The sequence below is a fragment of the Cuculus canorus genome, chromosome 9 (assembly GCF_017976375.1).
Source record: "Cuculus canorus isolate bCucCan1 chromosome 9, bCucCan1.pri, whole genome shotgun sequence".
Classification (NCBI taxonomy): domain Eukaryota; kingdom Metazoa; phylum Chordata; class Aves; order Cuculiformes; family Cuculidae; genus Cuculus; species Cuculus canorus.
The window spans coordinates 25,230,849-25,253,516 of NC_071409.1; the positions used below are offsets into that span (position 1 = coordinate 25,230,849).

Here is a 22,668-nt window from a genome sequence, read left to right on the forward strand (position 1 = left end):
GCTCCTCGTTACACTCCTTCTCCAGCTCCTCACCAGCTTTGGGGCTCTTCTCTGGACTCGCTCCAGAGCCTCCACATCCTTCTTGCAGTGCGGGGCCAGAACCGAACTCAGGATGGGAGGTTTGGCCTCCCCAGTGCCGAGTCCCGGGGCAGAATCCCCTCCCCGGACCCGCTGCCCACGCCGGTTCTGATCCGAGCCAGGATGCCATCGGCCTTCTTGGCCCCCTGGGTTGCTGCTGGCTCATGGATTGGGACCAGCTGAGCCCCTCCAAAGTCATCGCATGAAGGCACAGACCATGGGGGAGGTCCACCTGGATGTGCCAAATGCACACAGAGATTCCAAGACAGGCTCTACTCCACAAGCACCAGGAGCGGCTTTTCTCCTCAACGAGAAGACAGCTCCTGACCCATGATGAGCGTGCTATCAGTAGGACACAGAAGTTTATTTTTAGGCTCACCAAGACAAGGAGCCCGGCTGAGACTCGCCCACCCAGGGGAGGTCAGCTCCTCATGGCAGGGGATTTCCCCCATGACGCTGCACCCTACTAACACGAACAGTAAGATACACAGTTCATTTTGTACAAAGCGCGGTTTAGGGCTCTTGAAAACCAGCAGTACGTGAGAGGGAGGTTGAAAGCAGCAGCTTCCACTGCTGACCTTTTCCTGGACCGGAGGTATTCACTGAGAAGAGACAAACTAGATGTGGGTGGAAAAGACAATTAGCAGGACTGCTTTACAGAAAGGTTCGGCTTGTTTTCCTTAAGCGGCGTTTTGCAATGCCCTGGCAGAGTGCCACGGCCGGAGGGCAGCAGCGAAGCTGCTCCCAGGGCTGTGTGCCCAGCCCGTGCCCACGCAGCGCGCTGAGCGCCAGCACAGCCCCAGATACCATGTGCTCTGTACACAGCCGCGGCCCGATAACCAGCACATCCAGGCAAGGCTGGCAAGTGATTAATTACAGCACTGAAGGAAGAGCAGAGCAAAACCAATTCCCTTATAACTGGTTTTTTTCTCCAGTGAAGATGCTGCTCTCCAGCATGAGCATCCCACCTCCTTCCCGGCCAAGCCCGTCTGGGGATCTCACCAGCATCCCACGGCTCAGGGGCTTGTGCTTTGCCATACAGCTTCATTCCTGTTCCCCTAGCCCAGGGGGACTCACTCTCACAAGCACTCGGATACACGTGGCAGCCTCAGGAAGGAACACAAGTGCCTCCCACCGCTGCTGTAGGCTATAGATGAGAGCATATGAAAAAAAATGAAAGTGGTTTTGCCCTGTCCATCCCAAAGGTCTGCACCATGCCCGTGGCACCCCCACCCCACCCCTCACAGGCACCCGTTCCCGTCACCCCAAGGCGGGCTGGACACGCAGTGCTGGTTGCTCTCGGAAAAGCACAACCTGCCTTTTCTCATCCTGTAACTCTCACTCTTCCCTTGCCACTATTTAATTGAACATTGCCCCTTTGGTGCCAAGTAATTGCCCAAACAAGCTTGCTAAATTCCTGGAATGGGTAAGAGACCCCAAACTGGCTATTCTCAGGTACTGAGAACGTGTCCCTGCTGGACGCTGTTGGGCTGCACACCCGCTGTGCTTTCGGGGTTCTTAAGAGTAGCTGCATTTTTATTTGCAGTTCATTCCTGAAATATCACTGTGATTCATTTCCTCCTGTGGTTTATTAGCACAGGGATAATGCACCTTCTAGCGTCTTTACCGACTCCCATGAAAAACACGGCACACGCTGGCTTTCCGCTTGTTCCTTGAGCCTGTATGAACCAGAGAGACCATCCCAGCCCCCAGCCTAGGGTACCCTGCTGCAAACGCTGCTGCACGTGGGTCTCCTGCAGCACACAAAAGCGCCTTCATCAGATGGAGCTCTTGCAGAAACTCCACAAAGACCCATCAGGTGCTGTGGCTCTCCTCCTTCAAATCACCAGTCAGCATCCCGCAATGGGACCAGTTAAAGCAGCTGCATGGGAGCAGCGCTGGGGCCATTCAGCCGCACCTTTCCAACACCAAACAGCTCCGCACAGCGCTGAGCTGGGAAGCATTTTGAGAGCGGTGCACCCACCCCACAGGCAGGTCCCCCACTGTGGGGTCCCACCACCTCGGCAGCTCAGGAGCTCCAGCCAGCAGCTCAGCTACCGCAGTTCCACCCCTCTTAACTCCTTCAAAGCAGAATCAAGGACCCAGTACCACCCGGCACTTTAATCACTTGCTCTTGGAGCCACAAGAAAAGCATAAACTCAAGGGGAACACCATGGCATTGCAGTCCCACCAGCCAGAAACCAGGTGAGCTGGGCAGGACCTTGGCTGCCCTGGCCAGGACTCCTCAGCAAGCACTGCGTGAGCACCAGGGCAAAGCCTCGCCCAGTGCTGGTGCCTTTCTAAGGCTATAGGTGAGCTCTCCCCAAGAGGATCTCCCCAAACCACACCTGCCCCAGCAGCAACCAGCTCCTACCTGCACACCCAGAGGTCCTCAGCTCCCTCCTGCAGCCGTGGTTCCCTCCTGCAGCACAGCTCCCTGCAGCCCTTTATCCCCAGCTGATGCCCATCCTGATCCCCGCCCCTGGGGCCGCTCAGCACCACTGCAGGAACCTCTACAACTCTTCAAACCTGCTTTCCCAGCAGCTCAGTGGCCACGGAAGGTGATGCTGTGCTGGGTCGCTGCATCCCATGGCATGATCTGGCCGTGCTGCTCTCTCCGGGCACACATCTTGTTGCACATCTGTGGGCAATGCCGGAGGGCAGAGCCGTGCCTGACCTGGTGCTTCTCCTCAGTGCACGAGGCACCGAAGTGGCACGCAACGCCGCTGCCGTGACCACAGAAAATGGTGCGATCCGCTCTGTTTGGGCAGGAAATAGTCTTTTTTTTTTTAAATAACAGCTAATATCTGGATGCAGATTCTGTTTCCTTCTTCCTGATGCCATTCCCCGTTCTCATCAGATCTCACACAAAGGCAATTAAAACTCCTTTACTAACTGCGGAGCAGAAGGCAGGATGGCGAGTGCCTCTCCCTGGCTGCACGAGGCACCGTGCCAGCGTGTCTCAGCAGTGTGGACCTCATGGGCGATGAGGGTCACCCAGGGCTGGGAGGGATGTGGAGCTCAGGGTCGGTGGGCTGTGGTCCCCAGCCGCCCACACCCACGCTGCAGCAGGAGGTTTCTGCTCCTCCTTCCCCAAAGGCTGAGCATCCTTTCCTCATTTCAGGCAGCATCTCAGCTGCCACACACATAGATTCATAGAATCATAGAATCATAGAATCATAAAATCATAGAATAGTCTGGGTTGGAAGGGACCTTAAAGATCATCCAGCTCCAACCCCCTTGCCATAGGCAGGGACAATGCTTCCTTGATTCCCTTACAGGAATGTAGAGTGCAAAGAAGTTGGTTTAAATCATTCCAACTGCTGAACCGACTGTTGAAGCTTAAATGGAACGTAATACAGCAGCTTGTGTAAAAGTAGAGGAAAACGTCTCCAAAATCATTTTATTTTGGTTTTAACACAGTTGTTTGATTGCTCCTGCAGTTGTTACCACCCTTGCCCCAGCAGTAAGGCGCCACAGCCAGGAGCTCCTCGGGCTGCAGGCGCTGATGCCACCTCGCCAGGAGCTCCTTCTGGCTCTCCTCAGCCTCGGAACAGTTCTATTTTCTCTCAGCTCTTCAGCAGAGCTGCTGCACAGCCCCCGGCTCGGCTGTCGTGCACGGTCCTGGGTGACACGGACGCTGCAGGGCTGATAGCAGCACGCAGCAGCCTCCGGCCCCTCGTCATCAACCGACAGCGGCAGCCAGAGCCACAGCAGCCACGGGAGCCTCTGTAGCAGCCTCCATAGGTTAGAGAGAAAATAAAGTCACCGCAATTTTGCTCATTTAGAGTGTTTGTGCTGCTTGACACTGGTTTTTTTTTCACTGAGCAGCTAAATGCATTGATAAATTCAAGCGCTGGTGTCATCCCAAGTGTCGGTGCGAAGGCAGCGCAAATGAGCCGAGTGTGCAGCTGACAGGGAATGAGGTGTCCCGACGCGCGGAGCTTTGGAAATGAAGTAAATAAAGCCAAGCTTTGGAATGCCAGCTCTCCCGGGAGGCCTCAGGCTGTGCTAATGAACGCAAGAGACACCTCAAATCCACATGGGAAACGAGTGTTCTGCTGTGTTTCGTTTTCCCAGTGAAGCCTGGGGTCTTCTGGTCAGTAATTGTAATTATCAAAGTGATTTGTCGGAGGGTGATCCCAGCCTGCGAGGGTTGGGAACGGGGCTCCCCCGGCACCGGGCCCTGCACCCACGCTGGAGGGCAGAGGCCGAGGATCCCGGCCTGGGCTCTGCACCCGGGGGAAGAAGTGCCACAGGAGGGAAACAACGGCTCCATCTGTGTCCGAGGTGTTCTGGAGCTTTGCAATATCACATACTCGGCATTCCTAACCCACCCCCCGTGTATTTCACACCCTACGCACTGCTGACCTCCAAGCAGCTTCCAGTATCTGAAGGGGCTCCAGGAAAGGGCTTTTTTCCAAGGGCCTGGAGTGATAGGATGAGGGGGAATGGCTTTAAATTGGAAGGGGGAAGACTGAGATCAGACATTAGGAAGAAATTCTTCACGCTGAGGTGGGGAGGCCCTGGCCCAGGGTGCCCAGAGCAGTGGGGGCTGCCCCATCCCTGGAGGGGTTCCAGGCCAGGTTGGATGGAGCCCCTGATCCAGTGGGAGGTGTCCCTGCCCGTGGCAGGGGGTGTGGAACTAAATGATCTTTAAGGTCCCTTCCAACCCAAACCATTCTATGATTCCATGAAATAAATGGTATCTCTTCAGTCCAACAAACGGGCAGGTGAAAGGAAAGATATTAACCGAGACAGCGGTGCGATGTTTAAGCTGATATAGAAAAACGTAATTAAGAAAGAGAAGTTTTATTAGGGCAATTTCACTTTATTTTTTTCCATACAGCAAGGTCAACTATAGCAGTAATAATAAAATAAGCATTAAAAACAAATTGCAGCCCAGGACAGAGTACATAATTTGGAGCAACTACAAGCAAAAAGTAAGTCTGTGATTACAGAATAGTAAACCAAGCACATCTGTCCTTTCAGCAGATGAAAGCGGTGGGGTTGCAGATCAGTGCAACGTCATTGCCGACCCAGTGCGAGCACTGGCGAGAGGAGAGGCAGCCCTGGCCCCATCGCTGCTTCCTGCCAGCTTGGGCATCGCTAACGCCAGGTTTCCTCAACGCTTTCCCATCAAAAGGATTCCATTTCCCAGGATTTTGGGGTTTCACCTGCTAAAAGAACAGGACCACTACAGCAATAAAAAATAACCACATAACGCCTACGGCTCCGGCGCGCTGCCTGGTTTGCCTGTCCGTGATTTTACTCTCGTGAAAGTCAGTATTGGTTTTGAAGAATCTTTTTTTTTTTTTTTCTTTTTTTTTGTGAACAATAAACCACTGAAATTGTCAGAAACTGGTTTGAATAGCATATATCTTTAATATACTTTTTTGATACTTTAAACATGCAGTAGTTTTTGAATAATGTACGGCATATTTGATCCATGATTTCACCCGGATGGTCTGAAGTACCTGCGCTTTTTTTTCCTCTTTTTTTTTCCTTTTTTTTTTTTTTGACTTTTTTTTTTTTTCCTTAATGATTTTCAGGCAGAATTGACCCAGAGGAGCTTTTGTCAGTCATGAGATCTTGGAAGGATGGCATATCTTTCCAGCTGAAAAAATCCTGGCAAACTACAAGCTGTCCACATAAAGCAAAGCAACTCTTTTGAAGGGGGATGGAGTGCTAACTCTGTGCCACTTTTGCAAGCAATTTTGTTCAGCCTGTCATTTTTATTAGCCTTAACAAAACTCCTTGTAATTATAGACATTTTTATTCAAAATAAGATCTTACTATTATACAGGTTTCTCTCTTTTTTGACTATATACAGAAGTGCAAAAAGTCAACCTTCTCTCTATACGTTCCCACATGCTAAACTGCAGCATAATCAACCCTCAAGAGTTTGCACACACACACTATAATTCTTGTTACGTAAACTTTGAGTATTTGGATTATCAACAAAAAAAGTCCCTTGATCTATTGATTATGCAGCTTATTTATAACAAGGCCTGATATTCAGGGATTTCAAAAAATATTTAAACAATATTTTAACATTTGAAATGGATACAGTAGAAAATAAATTTTATTCTAATATCTAGGAACTAGATTTTCTCATAATAACTAATTACAAACAAAATAAATCATCAAAATATTACTCAATTGTCTGCCAGGATTGTTGCGATAGCAACAACTTAACTTCTTACTTAGCAATGATTATATAATTATAAGATATCCATATAAAAGATCTTTGTTCTTTTAATGAAAACTAGACAAGAACTAACAATGACTGACATTCTTACATTGTCATATTAAATCAGTAAAATAGAAATCATTTCGTTAACAATAACACGAATACTCATATGACACTACATGTAAATCCAAAACTGAGTATGTTATGAAGGAAACTACTTTTTTTTTTGTATTTTGAAAAAGTCATCAGTAAACTCTAATAAAACAAAATTCTATAAACTGAAATGGTATTCAACTGGTAATAGAAAATGAAAACAATCTAATAAATGTAAGAAATAAAAACTACACTTTTAACAAGAAAAAAATAAGTAATATTCTATAATGTTAAGTAACTACAATAACATGTGAAGTCACCTATACTTTCTTAACACGATTGAAATTACATTGGTATGGGTTTTAACCCGTAATGTAATAATCTAAGGCTTTAATAGATGTACAGTACAATCAGTAAAATCAACACATCATTCTTATACTATAAAGCATCTCTCTCAAGCATAAAAACTCGCAGTAAACTTGGAAGTATGGCAAGTTCTACAACCGAACTCGCGCTTCTTCCACTCCCCGCTACCCTCCCAGTGACCTGGCCCCCACTTCAGCACTTTGCTGAACAGAGCAAAAATATCCTTTACTAGCTGCAACATCCAAACCACAAAAAGGAATTCCTTTGGATGAATCCGTTCTTAAAACTCGAATGCACATCTATTGTTTTGTTTTTGTTTTTTTTTTTTTTTTATTTTGTAAAGGCTTTCTAAGGCTATAAGCAGTTATCTGAACAAAAAAAAGTCACATATAAAACTCACCCGAGTATTTAACCCTCCCGATTTCTACGCTAATTAACATCTCCATTTTTTCAGATTTTGGTTTGTCATGCATCTGATGTCAGTGCTTCTTTCGTCTTTGTTTAGAGTCACCACGTAACGCGTGACTGTGATGAAGTAAAAGCGAAACCCATTCTCTGCAGAACATTTATAGTCCTTTTGACTTTCGACAGAGGCTATAAATAGAAGCAAAAGAAGTTCCTCAAACATTTGTTACTGTGTCTCAGAAATGGCTTTTCCCTTTTGGATATCATGTTATACAGTAAAATATGCATAAATATTATACTACATTGCCTTAATAGTTTATATATATGTCCAGTATACGTTAATTTGTACGGCTAGAGCATCTGTCTTGTGCTGTCTACTGTTACGGTAAGGAATAGTTGGCCATTTCTGAGACAGCTTTGGTTTGAAACAGAACGGTGCCCTTTGACTGATTAGTACTGGTAAAGTAAGTGAAAACGTGGTTCTGAAAATAACACTGCAGAAATAATACTCTAATCGGATGTACAGTCTATGGCACTTCATGAGAATCCTTGACAACGTGGTACTTAAAGCCATTGATGTGCTTTAAAATATACACAGTTGTGGTTTTGCTTGGCACATTCATCTCTGTCAGATACCTCTCTTACCACTTCTTACAATCTATTACATTAAAAATATTACTCTTAAACAAAAATTACTGTGCATGCACGCTCTCGTCTATAATGGCAATTTTAAATACAAGGTGCACCTTTGTTATTTGTAAACCTTGAAAGAAATAAACTTACTTTAAAAAATTATATCTTGGTCTACAGACGTACCAATACATAATAGATTTATGGTTACATCATCGTCTGTCTTTTCAAGGTGACGTACGTGATTATGTAGGAAACAGACTGCATATGCGTATTCAAATCCATATGCAGATGTCTGTGCGAGAAAAGACAGACCATGGTGTAGTTTTTAGACAATAAGATCACCTCAGCACAAATATCAATTAAATGTACAAAGTATATAGGCAACAGTGTGCAGTGGATTTCCAAGTTCTCGTTTCATCTCGTTAACATGCAATGTGTGGATGCCTTTACTGCTGAGGGAGTTCTCGAGTGTTGCTTGACGGTATTATATACATTATGGCTAATGAGCTTGTCCTCGTCTCAATCCAAACACACTGTCCTTTGCTCTTTAGTTATGATCTAGAAAGGGAAAAAAAGATAAAAGCATTTTCAATGCAGTTGCAACATGTTGGCACCACGTCAGCCCAAACTTTGCACGTGCAACAGGGAAACGTGCAACCCAGGACAAGGGACGCTTGCATGCACCCAACCCGCTGCAGGATTTCCCTTCACTCGCATTCTTGCAGCAGCAGTTCGCTTTGCACCCGAATTTTGCAGCGATAAAAGCATCCCATACACCAACCTCCCAGCCGCGGGATTGGGATATGGGGGGCAGTTTCCAGAGCCCAGGAAGTGCTGTGCGAGTGCTGCCCAGCAGCCCTGGGCTCCTCTCCCTTCCCTGGCCCTGCTGCCTCTGCCCTCTAAAACCTGGGAGCCCGAACAACACCTGGAGGAATCTAAATAGACTCACAGAATGGTTTCGGTTGGAAAAGACTTTTAAGATCATTGAATCCAACCATCGATCCAGCCCTGCTAAATCTGCCGCTAGACGCTGTCCCCAAGTATGACATCTGCTCAACTTTTAAACACCTCCAGGGATGGGGACTCAATCACCTCCCTGGGCAGCCTCTGCCTTTCAGTAAAGAAATCTCTCCTAATATCCATAACAACGTAATAACATCCTTAGAAATGTGGGACCTGTGCTCCTAAGGTAATGTTTCTTATTGAACTGCCCGACAACCCTTTCAGTAAAGAAATCTCTCCTAATATCCATAACAATGTAATAACATCCTTAGAAATGTGGGACCTGTACTCCCAAGGTAATGTTTCTTATTGAACTGCCCATGTAGTGTAGGCCGTTTTCCTGGTCCCTATTGCCTATTACACCTCTGGAGAGCGATTCCTCCTCCACCTTTGGACTGTCTCCAAAACGGGGATGCCTCAGTCCCCACTGATGGCAATGGAAGCCTGGGAGCAAGCACAGGCTGCAGACCAGAGGCATCCCACCCGAGTCACTTGAGCAGTGCAAACATGTTCATGCTCAGCTGAAAGGAATAACTATTATTATAAACCCACTGTAGCAAATCAGTTAATCCTCACCAGAAGTAATAATTCCATTATGGCCAAGCCATCCCACAAAAACCACAGCAGAAATGGAGTGCAAGGGAGAAAAAGGTACTATAAATGACAAGCTGTCCTCAGGGAGGTGATGTGCTGCAGGTGGCTGGAATGACAACAGGCAATTTAGTGACAGACTGGAAACCACAGTTCACCCACAGGAAGATACAGGGGAAAAAATCTCTCAAACCTGTATTTCAAACATTGTGGGATGAAAGGTATGAAAAGCTGCCACAGACTGTCTGCCATTGCCGTTCACACCAACACAACGCAGGTATGAACTGCGCCTGCACTGTGGGACCTTTCCTTGCCTTGTCCCCCGTGCCAGGAAAATACTGTACCTAATGCATCCTAAAGTGACAGCCTGTGTTCAGGAGGCACCAGGCTGCAGCCAGGCAGATGACTAAACCTGTGTTTTCAGAGATGCCGGCTTTCCAAATCTGGAGATTTCAAATGAGTTCTTTCTAAAGACAGTTTAAGGTAACCACCTCCCCTCTACACCTGGCTCACATCAGTGCTAGAGCCATCATCCTTCACGAACAAAACCTAAACATCTCGTTTTAGACTTGCTGATCTTGCTATTCAGAAATTTCTCCGTATGTATAACACATTCCTTCTCCACGTACACGGCGATACCAACATCTGGTCCAATACACCAACGCAGTCATTGCTAACTACGGCATCTCTGCTCAGAGCCTCTTCCCTCACAGCTTATTAGTTTTCTCAGAAAGGCAATAAAAACATTCTGACCCCGAACAAGACAAATTCTGCACCCGTACAGGTAAGAAAACTGTCAAGCAACAATATCCAAGCACACTGGGAACTTACTGTTTGATGACAAAATGTCTACATCTGTGTAACGTACTTGTGGCTAGTCAGATGTTCGGCAGATATTATGGGTATCTATAGGTGAAAAAATGTAAACAATGAATAACACGTGCAAGGAGCCAACCCAGAGACACAGCATTTTGCTACAGAACTTAAGTTTGGAAAAGTGAGGATCAGCTGTGAGTTGGTGGATTTTATATTGTACCTATAAGTTAAAGTCAACTGAAGTGCTACAATAGCAACGTAAAACTGGACAACGTTGTGTTAAGTACTACTCGACAAATATAAATAAGTATTATTGGTTGTTTAGGAAATAAGAGAAGTTAAAATCCTCAAAAGTCATGCAATGCAGTAATGGAAAATAGCCCTTTTTGTTGGCCTACACAAAAATCTGTGCTTTCAATGTATCAATTTAAAAAGCTAAATGCTACAGTGGCCTCGATTCAGCCTGATTTTGTGAAGTGTTCACTGCTGTCACTACCTTGGTTTTTGATTGCTGAACCTAAGATGCACTGAGGTTGATTTTCACGGCTGGTAAAAATCCACTGTTGAGAAGAGCAGCCTGCTCTTCCCACAGCTGCTTTGGGCATCACAGTGGATCAGCTGAAAAGCTCAGACCCACCCCAAAGCAGTGAAACAATTCTCAAAATGTTCATCTGCGTAAACAGAACTCAGTACGTGGCTCTCCTGAAGTGCCGCATCAACTCAGTTTTCCATTTAAAAAGAACAATATTAAACCCAGAGTAGGTTACCAGCAGCACCAATAACAAAGTTCTGTTCCACATTCCACCCTCGGGTCCCGGCCGTGCAGCCCTCTGTGCGCAGGGCACAGGCTGAAGCCCGTGGGAGCGAGCTGAAGCAGCACACGGAGGCATGCAGGTGCTGGAGGGACCGTGAGCGTTCCGGACGGGATCACGATTCCAGCCAGAGGGAGCAGAGATGTGCTCACGTACAGGGAAACGTGCTGGGGTGTATGACACAAAATCATTTGTATCACCACAAACGGCTGTTGCACCTGAAAAAACTCTTTCCTGATGGATACTAAGGCAGACCTGCTAATCCACACAAGAAAGGGAACGAGGAGGTTTCCTCTTAACTCTTCTAGGTCCTGCTGTCTGTTTTTCCATCCCTTGCACCCTCTCCTTGCTTAGCAACTTCAAACAACTCTACAACATAGCCAGCTTGCACAGAAATGGGCTTCAAGCGTAATGAAGCTTCTCATACCATTTTGTTCTACTGCTGCAGGACAGGCTGTTGCACCCAACTGCGTAGAAGCATCAGGGATAGGGCTGTCGGAACATACCAAGGACCTTCAACACCAGTCAGTGAAGATGAAGGGCCAGATCTTAAGACTTTTGGCATGCATGCACATTGCATCGTGTGGCATTAAATAATTCCAGCATTGCTCACGTAGTATATACATATATTTGTCATATATGTATATATTGAGGTTTGGCTGCAGTACTTTACTAAGTGTGTTATGAGGCTCCAGGGAGGATATGCATGAAATGATTGGATTCTACAACAGAAAGTTTCCCTGCAATCTATTTGGGAAAGTGGGTGGCTATTCAGACAGAGATGATTTTAAAACATAATGACCTTTTCTGTGGCTCACCTTGTTCTTACAAGTCTCTGGACTTACAGAGGATAGAGAGACACTACATTTAATCGAATGGTGCAATAAATTACCGCATTAAGTTACTCTGGGGCATACAGGTGGTTGCTTGTGTAGGTGACAGGTATGTAGAGGCAGCCCTACCTATTGACTCGCTTTCCAAAATGCAAAGTAATTCTTATGCTAGTTTAAATCCATGAGTGACACAGTCATTATGCAAACATTTCTCAAGAGCAGAAAGTGCTGCTCGCTAAGTAGATTAACCTCAGTATTTTTTGATATCCAGGACCCTTTTGAGACTCGGGATGTGCACGCCTATATATCACAGCAAGAGTAGAATATTTTTGAGGATCAGTAAGCAAACAGGTTAACCAAGAACCGGGCGTGCTCAGCTGGCAAAGGTGGAAAAGGCTGGAAGCTAAAGACTTTGGACTTAACTCTGCAAGAGCCTGTGGCACTTGGCACCCTCGGGGCAGTGCGGCAGAGCCACCCAAGCCGGGACGAGCACGTGCAGCCAAGCACGAGGACTGCTGCTTAATGTCAATCCACAGCCGCACACCCGACAGCTTCATGATGGGATTGTGGAATTGTTTAAGGAGTCAGGTCTAAAGGCTTAGGAAGCTAAGTATGTCGGGTGAGCCTCCTTAAAATCTGACACTCATCTCCACATACAGAACCATGCCTGCAAAATGCTGAAGCAAAGGTTTAGTTTCCTTTTCCTAAAGGTAAGTGTGTGATTCCCGCTGAGTCAAGAGTAACACCTGCACCTTAGACCAAAAGTGATGGATTCATGAAGTAGGCAACTCTGACCTCCTGGTAAATCTCAAAACATCCTCTTTTAAGAGGAACAAGAGGATCTTTAGAAAGTTTGTATTGTTGCATTTTCAGCCAGATTCACTACAGAAATGTGCATTTTTGACAACCCAACTGCCATGTTCTGTTATCAGGTGAGCTCCAGCTGATATGCGTGGGGCTGCAGCCCCCCTACTCCCGGTGTTTATCCTTAAAACATCGTTTCTGGCTCTTCTGGGCAGACCTTTAATCGCTTATTTGGTAAATCCTTAGTTTTTAATTCTTGAAATACATCCAAAGGTGGCAACAATCAGGGTAGCTATTTAGAAACAAAACCAGACTCTAAGAGGCATTTTCTTAACTCAACTTTGTCAACTGCAACAAGTGACGGGGCCTTTGTAGAATCATGAACTGAAACAAAGGCTTAAAAGAAGTTTCTGAGTGGCCCATGCTCAAACGTTTTTGTTTTGCTCTTGGAAGAGGAGAGTCAGAACGTGTTCAGACTGCTCAACTCAGACTGTTTAAATTCTGATCCTGCAACCCCTCTGCACAAAGGTTTTACTGGCTTTCGCTCGAGTTCTGCACTAAAAGGAACTGTCAGCTTTACAGAAATAGAAATAAATAATGGGTTCCATGTATTATCCCTTTCTCTCCACATCTCTAAGAGCAGAAATAAGCAGCACGGCCCATAAATGTTAAGACTGAGTCAGGAACTCTATTAACAGTCATTTTTAGCATCAAAAATGGAACTGCAGCACCTTTTGAGCATGGATAAAGGCTTATTAAGCTGTGCTGCAGCTCTCGGAGAGAATGTGTAGGCCAACAAGAGGTAAAATCAAAACCCCCATGCTCATTAAAAGCACCGATCTCAAGTTGTCTGTAAGGAACAAAGCTGTAAATTAGCAAACCTGGTTGGCTGTGGCTGTTGCAGCGAAGGGAACACTTGTGGCAGATGTTGTTGCTGCAGACACAGTGGCTGGCGTAGCACCGTGCACCATGGGAACTTTCGGAAGGAAAATCATATAAGCAAACATACAGAAGAGTGTAGCAGTATGGGAACCAGAGCGACACGTGGTAGGATAATTGAGCATGGTATTTATCACAGCGAAAAGCCCGAGACATCATTGCCAGCGCGTGACATGCAACCACAGTGCAAAGCAGGACAACATTCCGGGGAGAGAGAGGGGAGGGAAATGAAAGAGAAAAAAAGGGGAAAATGCTTGTTACCATCAAATCAAGAAAATCGACACAAACAAGCTTAACCATTTCAATACAAAAATCAACACAAGAATTTTTAAATGTCCTTATATTTACATGGTTTTGCCTCTTAAAAATTCAACCCAAATATTTACTGCAAATAAAAATTAATCTTGTTGAAGGACAGTATATGTCTACGTGGCTATAGCAAAATACAGTCTTTATTTAACACAAGGTAGTTTCCAAACACTGGAACTCATAGTCCAATCAAAATCCACCAAGGAACAATGTGCAATTCAAACAACTGCTATACAAAATTAACAACGTCTTTATGTCCATGTCAATTAAATAAAACAATTGCATTTAATTGACAGGTGTTAGTGCAGGAGGCTAAGGGAGGTGGACTGGCACGAGAGATACAAGTTACGATCTAGCAGTGGATTTTGAGGGTCCGTGAGCTGCACCACAGGTTTAAGATAATCAAGAAACAAAGCTGGCACCTACCAACACTTGTAGCGGGTGTCATGCACAATATTGAGCCTGCCCATCATGCATTGCAACAGGAAGGTGGATTTGGAAAGGGAAAAGAATTAAAACAACCCATCACACGTGTAATTAGAAATTTCATTTGAACAAAGAAGAAAAATTGTTATTATGGGAACAGTGGCATGTAACTGTCAGCACAATCAATACAATAGCACAGTGATCCATTAGAACCAGTCTTCAGTGAAGGGAGAGAGACGATCAAACTGTGTGCTGGTATAGCGTGTGTGCCATCCTAACATCGAGGGATGTTAGCAGGGCTAGGAACCGTTTCCCTAGCTTTATTGTAAAACTCTTAGCCTTAAATCTTTTTGCATTTTGACATAAGCTTTGTAACGGTCCTTCCCCTGGTTTCCTCAGGTTAAAAGAAATACTTTGAAGCTGCACCTACCTACAGGTTCCCTTTGCTAGGAGACCAGGACACATGGAGTGGCTGGAGTGAGGGACCAGCGCTGCTGTGCCCTCTCCCTGCAGCTGCCCATAATGTGCAACACATGGCTCATTCCAGCCAGGGAAACCAGACAGCAAGAGGAGGTGGTGAGGCTCTCCTGTCCTGTCCTGTCCTGTCCTGTCTTGTCCTGTCCTGTCCTGTCCTCTCCTGCTAAAGCAACCGTTTCACCTGTGCCCTTCTCACATGGGCTGGAGTGACGATTCCTCGCAGAGTGATGACTTAATCTCTATCGTTTCATCAGCCGCAGTCTGACTGCTCCAGTATTTAGGTAATGTGTAGCCAAGCCCCGGTGACTCTGGCAGGCGGCACTTTTCTCATATCTGCGTGGCACTGACGAGCTGCTGGTGAAGTGGAAGCGACCCTGACTGTCTTCTGGTCTGTTTGCTTAATATGCAGCCAAGAGGAGTGACTGAACAGCTAAAGCCTCTGACGCAGCTCACAACAGCACCTAAGAATACTTGTTCAGCACCTTTTTCTACATTATGGGATGTATTTTGAGCTGCTGGTGGCTGGGCTCACAACCTGACTTCTACAGGCCACACAAAAATAATTGAAGTGACAGCACCTGGTGAGTTCTGCCCTACAACTAGGGAGCCAACAGCAGTGGCTGTTCCATTATGGGATCACCTTTTAATTATCAATAAGCTGGTAATTCTGTTTACTTTACATAGCAAAATGCCTTCCACCAGGCTCAACTCAGAATCTTCTGTTTTTGCTTCCTATATCAACATACTGATATTTCAGAATATTCATTTTTAATAAATGATTTACTTTTTTATTTAACAAATAACATTTTAAATGCTGCTAATTATACCTGACACAGCAGAAACTGAAATAAACTCTGAAATCTGGGAACAGAGACTGGAGTGGAAATGGAACTGTATTCTAGAAGACTTCTGGTGGGAGCCACAGTGATGCTGCTTCCTTGACATTACGTGACTGTCACAAGGGGCACAGGAAACACTTTTAGCTGGTGCCAAGCATTGCAGTAGCTTGCACGATCTCAAGAGTATTTAACTAAGCAGGGAAAAAGTCAGTGTGTATAATTACTGCTGGGGACAAGGTCGTCACTGAATCTGTAAGGCTACAAAGAAAAGGGCATAATGCTGTTTCCTAATTACTCTTCTATTTCTGTGTCATTGACAGGACTGAAAGTATTCACAAGAAAAGGTTAAAACAAGGGTAGCTTTTCTGACATTTCCTTGCACAAGTCATGGCTGAAGTCAGTGGGACCACTCGCAAGATTTAAAAATAGAGCAAAATTTGGCTATAAAGTACAAACAGCAAGTGAGACTGCCTTCTCGGTCCCTCTTATGACATCTCTGTGGTGTTAATGAGGTTACAGAGAAGAGTCGTTGAGTTCTGTCTCTGTGCAGAAGAGCCCTATTTATAAGGTTGTACATACTTCATTAGACCTGAAATATTACATCATTCCATGCATAATTAGGTGTACCTGCTACAAACAAGTCAAGATTTTCATAACGTCTCTGAAATATAACTGTAAAGCTTTTCAGCTCAAATATTTTGTCTGAGTTACCACCGTTAAGATTATAACCAGTGCACACAGTTTTGAAAGGGAATTGAAGCAAATGAACATAAGGCAGAAATGAAAATACTAGCTAGGGTGCAGTAACTTGCAAATACGAAGACATAGTGCTGTACGACCCTCTTACCCATAATAAAAATCATTTTTGCTATGAGCTTAATATTCATCTTGACTTCAGAAGTTTTGACTGACTAATGAGAATGCATGAATAATAAATGTGCAGTTCCGAATGTTCCCTAGCTTTTCAGCACAAGGCAGAATTTCAGTTCAAGGATGTGCTCCGTTAACTGTTCATAACTTCATGACCAGATTATTTCTGCAGTGGAATAAAGTTATTTTTATAAATATTGTTGGCTTACTGGGATTTTAAGCATTTTTTTTTCTCTTTTCTCCCTCATATTACTCCCCTCGGTCTATTTATTCTGTCCAATCTACTAAATCCTAATTACAAATATTCCCAAAGACAGCATAAGTTGAGGTGAACAGTTGTGCCTGATCTTTCCCTCCATAACGTTTTGGAGAGCAGTGTTTTTTACACAGAGCCAGAGGCTCCACAGAGGAAGGGGCTTACACAGATCCCGCTTTCAGCAAGTGTCTGCGCGCTGACTGAGAGCCAGCGATGTGTAAGTCAGTTCTCTGGAGCTGAAGCTGCAGTAACTAAATAAATATGCAATGCGTTAACTTAACAGCAGAGGTGGCTGAAGCCTTGCCACTGCTGGCTCCGCGGTTCTGCTGCTCTGCTGCAATTCTGCCCCTTGCAGGAGCATCGGGACAACAGCTCCTGGGAGCGTCCTGGAGGATTACACTTCTCAAGGACTGTATGGTCACTGGTTTGCACACACAGGCCAGGAACAGCTGGATCAGCACAGCTGAGGAGACAGCGAGCTGAGGCACAGGATGGTAACAAGCACCAGGGCATGAATTCCATCTGGTTGCACGTAGGAGCTTTCTATCCGCACATACAACCATGCCCCCAGCCAGCTCACAGTTACTGCAGGACTCAGAGCGTGTGCAGCAGTGAACACCGAGGAACCGGCGCTCTGCAAGTTCACAGCCCCACAGCGAAACATCCGCCCACGGGTCTGCCAAGGTGTCAAGAGTGGGCAGCCAGGACTGAAGTACCAAAGCAAGCTGTGAACATCTATTAAGTCGTGCAGAGCTTCCTCATGCGGCAGACTACACTTATTTCGACTAGTCAACACCACAAGTGTTCCCAGTTCTTCCCTGCAACACCTCTCAGACTCCCCTCTCAGTCTGGGGACAGCTTCCAGCACCAAGGTTTCTGGGAGACCTCAACGGGGGAGCTGCACATAGAGGGAGCATTATTGGGGAGCGGTGAGACGTGTATCTAACAGCACGTACTCATTTAAAGTAGGCTAAAGCAGCAGCGTCCACCCCCTGGCATGGGCGATCCCTTTATTTGCTTTCACGTGCCCTTGCATACAGGCAGGCAGAATGAAGTCTTATAATTTAGAAGAGGTATCTGGGTTTGTCTGGAAGATGAGAGGGTGAAACGTCAAGAGTGAAGTGCCCTGCAGAGAGGAGGGTCCTGCCAAGCTCCTCCATAGCGGTACACACCGGGATCCTGTAGGTTCTGGAGGTGTCCTGCTCTCCAGACCTATGCTTTTTCCAGAAATTGCAGCTGAAGCAACTAAGGACACATATGAGTAATTGCACTTTAGGTGTCTGAGCCTGAAAAATGTCACTTTAATTCAGACCCCACTGAATTATCCTGCGGCTGCTCCATGGCAGTGGAGCTGAGGCCACCCACACTCTGTGCTCTCCCAACTTTTCTTGGCGAAACCATTTCCAGGTGCCTATGCACAAATGGGACTGATGCTGGCTGATTTGAAGTAGGGAAAACTAAGAAAGGTAAGGTGGCAAATACAATTTTCAAACTTTGGGGAAGTCCTGGATTACTGGAAAGCTCAAACTGCTGTTATCAGAAAAACATATAAAGAGAATTTGTAGCAGCTCATGCTAAAAAGTCCTTTATGCTCCTTTTTTTTCACATCTACTAAAACTCAGCGGTCAAATGAAGCGCTAAGAACCACTGGAAAAACTCCTGTGGGGTTCAGTATGGATTTGTGCAAGATGGAGCTGACGGTAGGCTGTGTGTCAGTGTCACCGTCAAAGGTCCCAGTTGATGATGAACTGCAAACGAGGTCTGACAGGCAGAAACCAGCTTCTAAGTTCAAAGGGAGGGACTCGCAGGAGCTCAAGCACTTCCAGAAATTATCCAGCCCCTCGCTGATTTAATGGAAGCTGGAAAATTGTATGTTTTACCAACTATATCAGTTATGTTTTGCCAAAACAAATCTGTGAATTTGTTTTGTATCCACAGGAAGGACTGTGATTGCACAAGCATTTTTATATGAATTTTATTTAGTCTGTGGGCTAGAGACTTGGCCTAAAGCTTACTCGATCAGTCTTTCCATTGACTCCAACAAGCTTTTACTAATACATTTTAGTGGCTGCAATGTATTTTTGGATCCTAAATAAGTTCTTACAACATACTACATCAAGCAACTGATTTTTGTGCCATTTAAATTATACACGTTGGTCATACGCCAGATCAAGAAAGAATGGTAAAAGGCATTATATCGAATTTCCGGGAACTTACATGCCAAGAACATTTAGGATAAAATCTCTCATTTTTTTTTTTTTGGTAAAGACTGAATAGCTGTATGTTCTTCTCTTCGTTCCCATCAACCAGTCTGCCTTACAAAGGGCTGTCCTCACAGATTCCTTCCAATTTGAGTACTGATCTACCGGATGTCCTCTGTCTACTTCCTAGAATAATAGTGCTGTTTTAATAGGGGTTCATATATAAAACACTAACTCAGCTGTGATGATATAGCTGTAAATTCACCTGACATACTAGATATAGAATTTTTCATGAAATGGTGTCTGCAGAACTGAAACTTTAAAGTCCCATCGCTTGTCCTCCAAAGGGATTTCTGCTTGTGTAACTACAGGCACCCATTCTTCAGCAATTACACTGAGACAAGTGTAGATTTGATCACTCTCAAATAAGAGCAAGTGCAGCTGGGTTCTGCTTAGCGCAACATCAGCCCTGAGGCTGTAGCAGTAGAGTCCTGAGCCCTGATTTCTTGTGTATGTTCATGATTAGCCTACCTGCAATATTGCCTGCCTGTGCCCTTTATGATCGCTGCACGGTAATTAAAATCAACACCTTCCAGTGTTGTTCAGAACAACTGTTGCTAAGCACATGAAGGCAAAGGGGTCTTACAGCAAAGAGAAACAAATACAACAGCTTCAGAGACGGGTAAAGAAGAGAAGTTAATTGAGGGAGAGAGGAACGAGAGAAAAGATTTTAAATTCTGATTTAGGAAGACAGAGCAGCACACCGGTTATTCTATTAGACTGGAGAACACCCACCCAGCTTCCGAAAGAAGCAGAGAGAAGCCAGCCTTCCTGCAGTCAGCACCTCCTCTGCCTGCGGCTCAGCAGGTATCGCAGCGTTGCAGCCTGTACAGAGGCTGCCTGCACCTGGCACTGGCTGAGGCCGCTACGCAAACACCTCTACACATTCTCCATCAGGAACAAATGGTTATTTCCTAGTGTATTTTTTTTTCCAGAATTCCCCTTTCTCCCTCCCCAGAAAAAGGCAAACGAGAAGTACTTACCCGGTGGAAGAAAGGCTGTATGCTGCTGTAACTGCATGTTGGCAAGAGCTTGCTGGTATTGGAAAATACCAGTGTTAAAGACTGCAGTGGCACCATTGGTTTTTTCGAGCGCAGGCCTCTTTGGTAATGGGGGAAGTACAGCTTGAGGAATTCCCTGAATGGTGGATGGGTATAAAAATAAAGTCCAGTAAAAAAAAGAAAAAAACAAAACAGGGTGGGGGCATGTGGAGGAGGATGGGAGGGAGGGAGGAGAGAAGGAAAGAGAGAAAGGAAAAAAGAAAAATCAGTAGAAGGCAAAAAAACCAGGCAGCACCATGTTTATCCATGAGCAAGCAAGCAGCGTAGCAGACTTAACTACCAAATAAAAGGCGAGGTCAAAGCTTTACGAGGGAGCACTACTTTAGCCTTCCATTACAGCGGCACAGGTAACGTGTTGGAGCCGTTATAGGAACTGGAGTAAGTATTACGCTACGGTAAAGCTTCGGGGTTTCGATCAGGAGCGAGGCTATTGGGGCCAGGGGAAGCAGCACTGCTAGCTCCATGAGGATCAACACGTAGAAGCGATGTTAATAGTCACCGTCCAGAGCGGATGGCAGGGCCGCTGGCGCCAACCCACTCCCCAGGCCCCAGCGCCTGCCCGGGCATGCAGAGCACGCGCTGCATGCCGGCACCCCCAGGACGCCTCCACGCCACAGCGCCGCAAAGCCATGCCAACGCACCCTGCGCCCACGGCCGGACCTGCGCCGTGGCCGCCCGCGTGGCACCCTCGGGAGGGGGCAGGATGGGACAGGGCGGGACAGGAGGGGAGGGAAGGGGATGGGAATGGGATGGCGAGGCGCGGGGGCGGTGGGATCCTGCTCTGGAGCCTCGCCCAGCTGCCCCCGCGCCCCTTGCCGGGGATCGGGAGGGACCGGGATATTCCATTTCTACACATGAACCCCAAACTCGACTCTACGATACAGCTACATGCCAAGCTAAAAGGTGAAAGGTCATAGTACCAGGTCAAAGGTTGCCTCGAGGGGTCGCTTCAGTGATTTGACAGCCGACTGAGTCTTAATTAGCAGGCAGCGAGCACATGATGGCAATGGCCAGTGGGGTCAAGCGCATTAACATAAACAGCAAGCAGAGGTGCATCATGGGGGCAGCAGTGCATTGGGGAGGTGAGAAAAAACAAATAAAAACAAATCACCGGATGCCGTGTACAACGGTAACAAGACTAGGCATGCAGGGTGGCGGGCGGCCCCCGCCCCGGCCCCCTCCCGCTGGCAGCCGCCAGAGCCGTGGGGTGCACACGGCTGCTCGGGAGCGGAGATGGGGCTCCCCACAACCGGCCACCAGCTCACTGGTGGTGGAGCATCTCTCGGGAGCTGGTGAGCCTGCGGCTACTGCCTCGCACCACCGGCATTGCCGCTCCCACGCCTCCTGGCTGCCGCACCCCTCTTCCCACACCCCACGGGGCTCAGCACAGATGGACAATACGGCACCACAGACCTCCTCGAGGTGCGGTTCCTCGCTGGGAAACCAGTCCCTGGGTGGTTCCAGGCTTGGCTGTTAAAGCTACGAGGTTTGCGCTAGTGCCCTGCGAGAGCTGCGAAAGCCCTCAGGTGGGGGACGGGGAGACGGGCTACAAATAGCATCCACACAGTAAGATCGACTTCAAGCTAAGTGTCTACAAACATCGACTTACGGGAACTGAAATATGGGTTTATCTATCTGTGCAACTAGATAGATACACATCTACCCACACACAAACGTACAATAAACTATATATACATATATGCACACACACACACACGCACACACGTATGCACACATATATGTACATATAGATACTCTACACCAGCAGGCAAAATTAGTGAAACACCTTAACGGTCGGAAACTACTTCAGAGCAGATCTGGCACCACATGCTGAGAAAGCTCGTTGCACCACGTAGTGACTGGGACCCCCAGCACCTCCCACTCCAGCAAGAACGGCTAATACATCCATTATTTCCTCTTGTCAGCATACTTCTATTCCAGAGGTGTTTCCAAACTCACCATGGCAGCTGCAGTCGCTGCTGCCTGGGCAGCTGCAGCTTGGTTAACCTGGTACTGGGCAGCCTTGATCTTGGCTTGCAGATGTGCAGGAGGATGAAAATATTTGCACTTTTCCCGTGAGCATCTCCCTTTGATGTAATCCATGCAGACAGTGACCGTGTTGTCGTTGGTGTCGATCATTGCGCTGTCGGCGGGGTGAGCGAACCGGCAGTCGTTCTCTCCCCTGTTGCAGTTGCCACGCTGGTACTCTCGACATACCTGTGACACCGGGAAAAGAGAATCGCTTAACGTGGGTGACGGGTGTCACTGGCATGGCTCAGAGCAGAGCCAGGGCTTCTGAACGTCTGCGAGAGCACCACAAGGACAGAGACCCAGCACAAGGAGGAGCAAAGTGGTGGTAGGATGGTGGGCTTGGCTCCCGGGCAGCAGGCACCTGGCTCCTCTAAAACCACTTCTGATATCAAGGAGCATCAAAACCCAGCAGGACCAAGAGCTAAGCACACAGCAGCTTTCATTTTGGCTCCTGCTTCGCCGCTTACAAGGCTTTTCCTGTTTTCCAAAGCAACATGCTGTGGCAAGTTCTCAAAGATCGCCCCAAGCGCTACGGTGCTTGGATGTACCCAAATCAGCAATGCTGGACGTGTT

The 22,668-nt window shown here is 46.6% G+C and overlaps 1 protein-coding gene across 12 annotated transcripts in view; it reads right to left on the reverse strand.

Annotated features, from left to right (window-relative positions):
- Positions 1-4,888: 4,888 nt before the first annotated feature.
- The window catches only part of MBNL1 (muscleblind like splicing regulator 1), a 103,046-nt gene continuing 85,266 nt past the window's right edge, over positions 4,889-22,668 (reverse strand). For 7 of the 12 annotated variants that reach the window (XM_054075044.1, XM_054075035.1, XM_054075033.1 and 4 more), the window contains 7 exons: positions 22,024-22,281; positions 20,985-21,038; positions 19,987-20,140; positions 14,301-14,336; positions 13,508-13,602; positions 10,193-10,267; positions 4,889-8,326 (listed from right to left, as the gene is read on the reverse strand). In XM_054075044.1, the coding sequence (XP_053931019.1) occupies positions 10,211-10,267; positions 13,508-13,602; positions 14,301-14,336; positions 19,987-20,140; positions 20,985-21,038; positions 22,024-22,281 (654 nt within the window). In that variant the 3' untranslated portion in view covers positions 4,889-8,326; positions 10,193-10,210. The remainder of the gene's footprint in view (positions 8,327-10,192; positions 10,268-13,507; positions 13,603-14,300; positions 14,337-19,986; positions 20,141-20,984; positions 21,039-22,023; positions 22,282-22,668) is intronic. The other 5 variants (XM_054075037.1, XM_054075038.1, XM_054075041.1 and 2 more) reach the window with 5 other exon arrangements.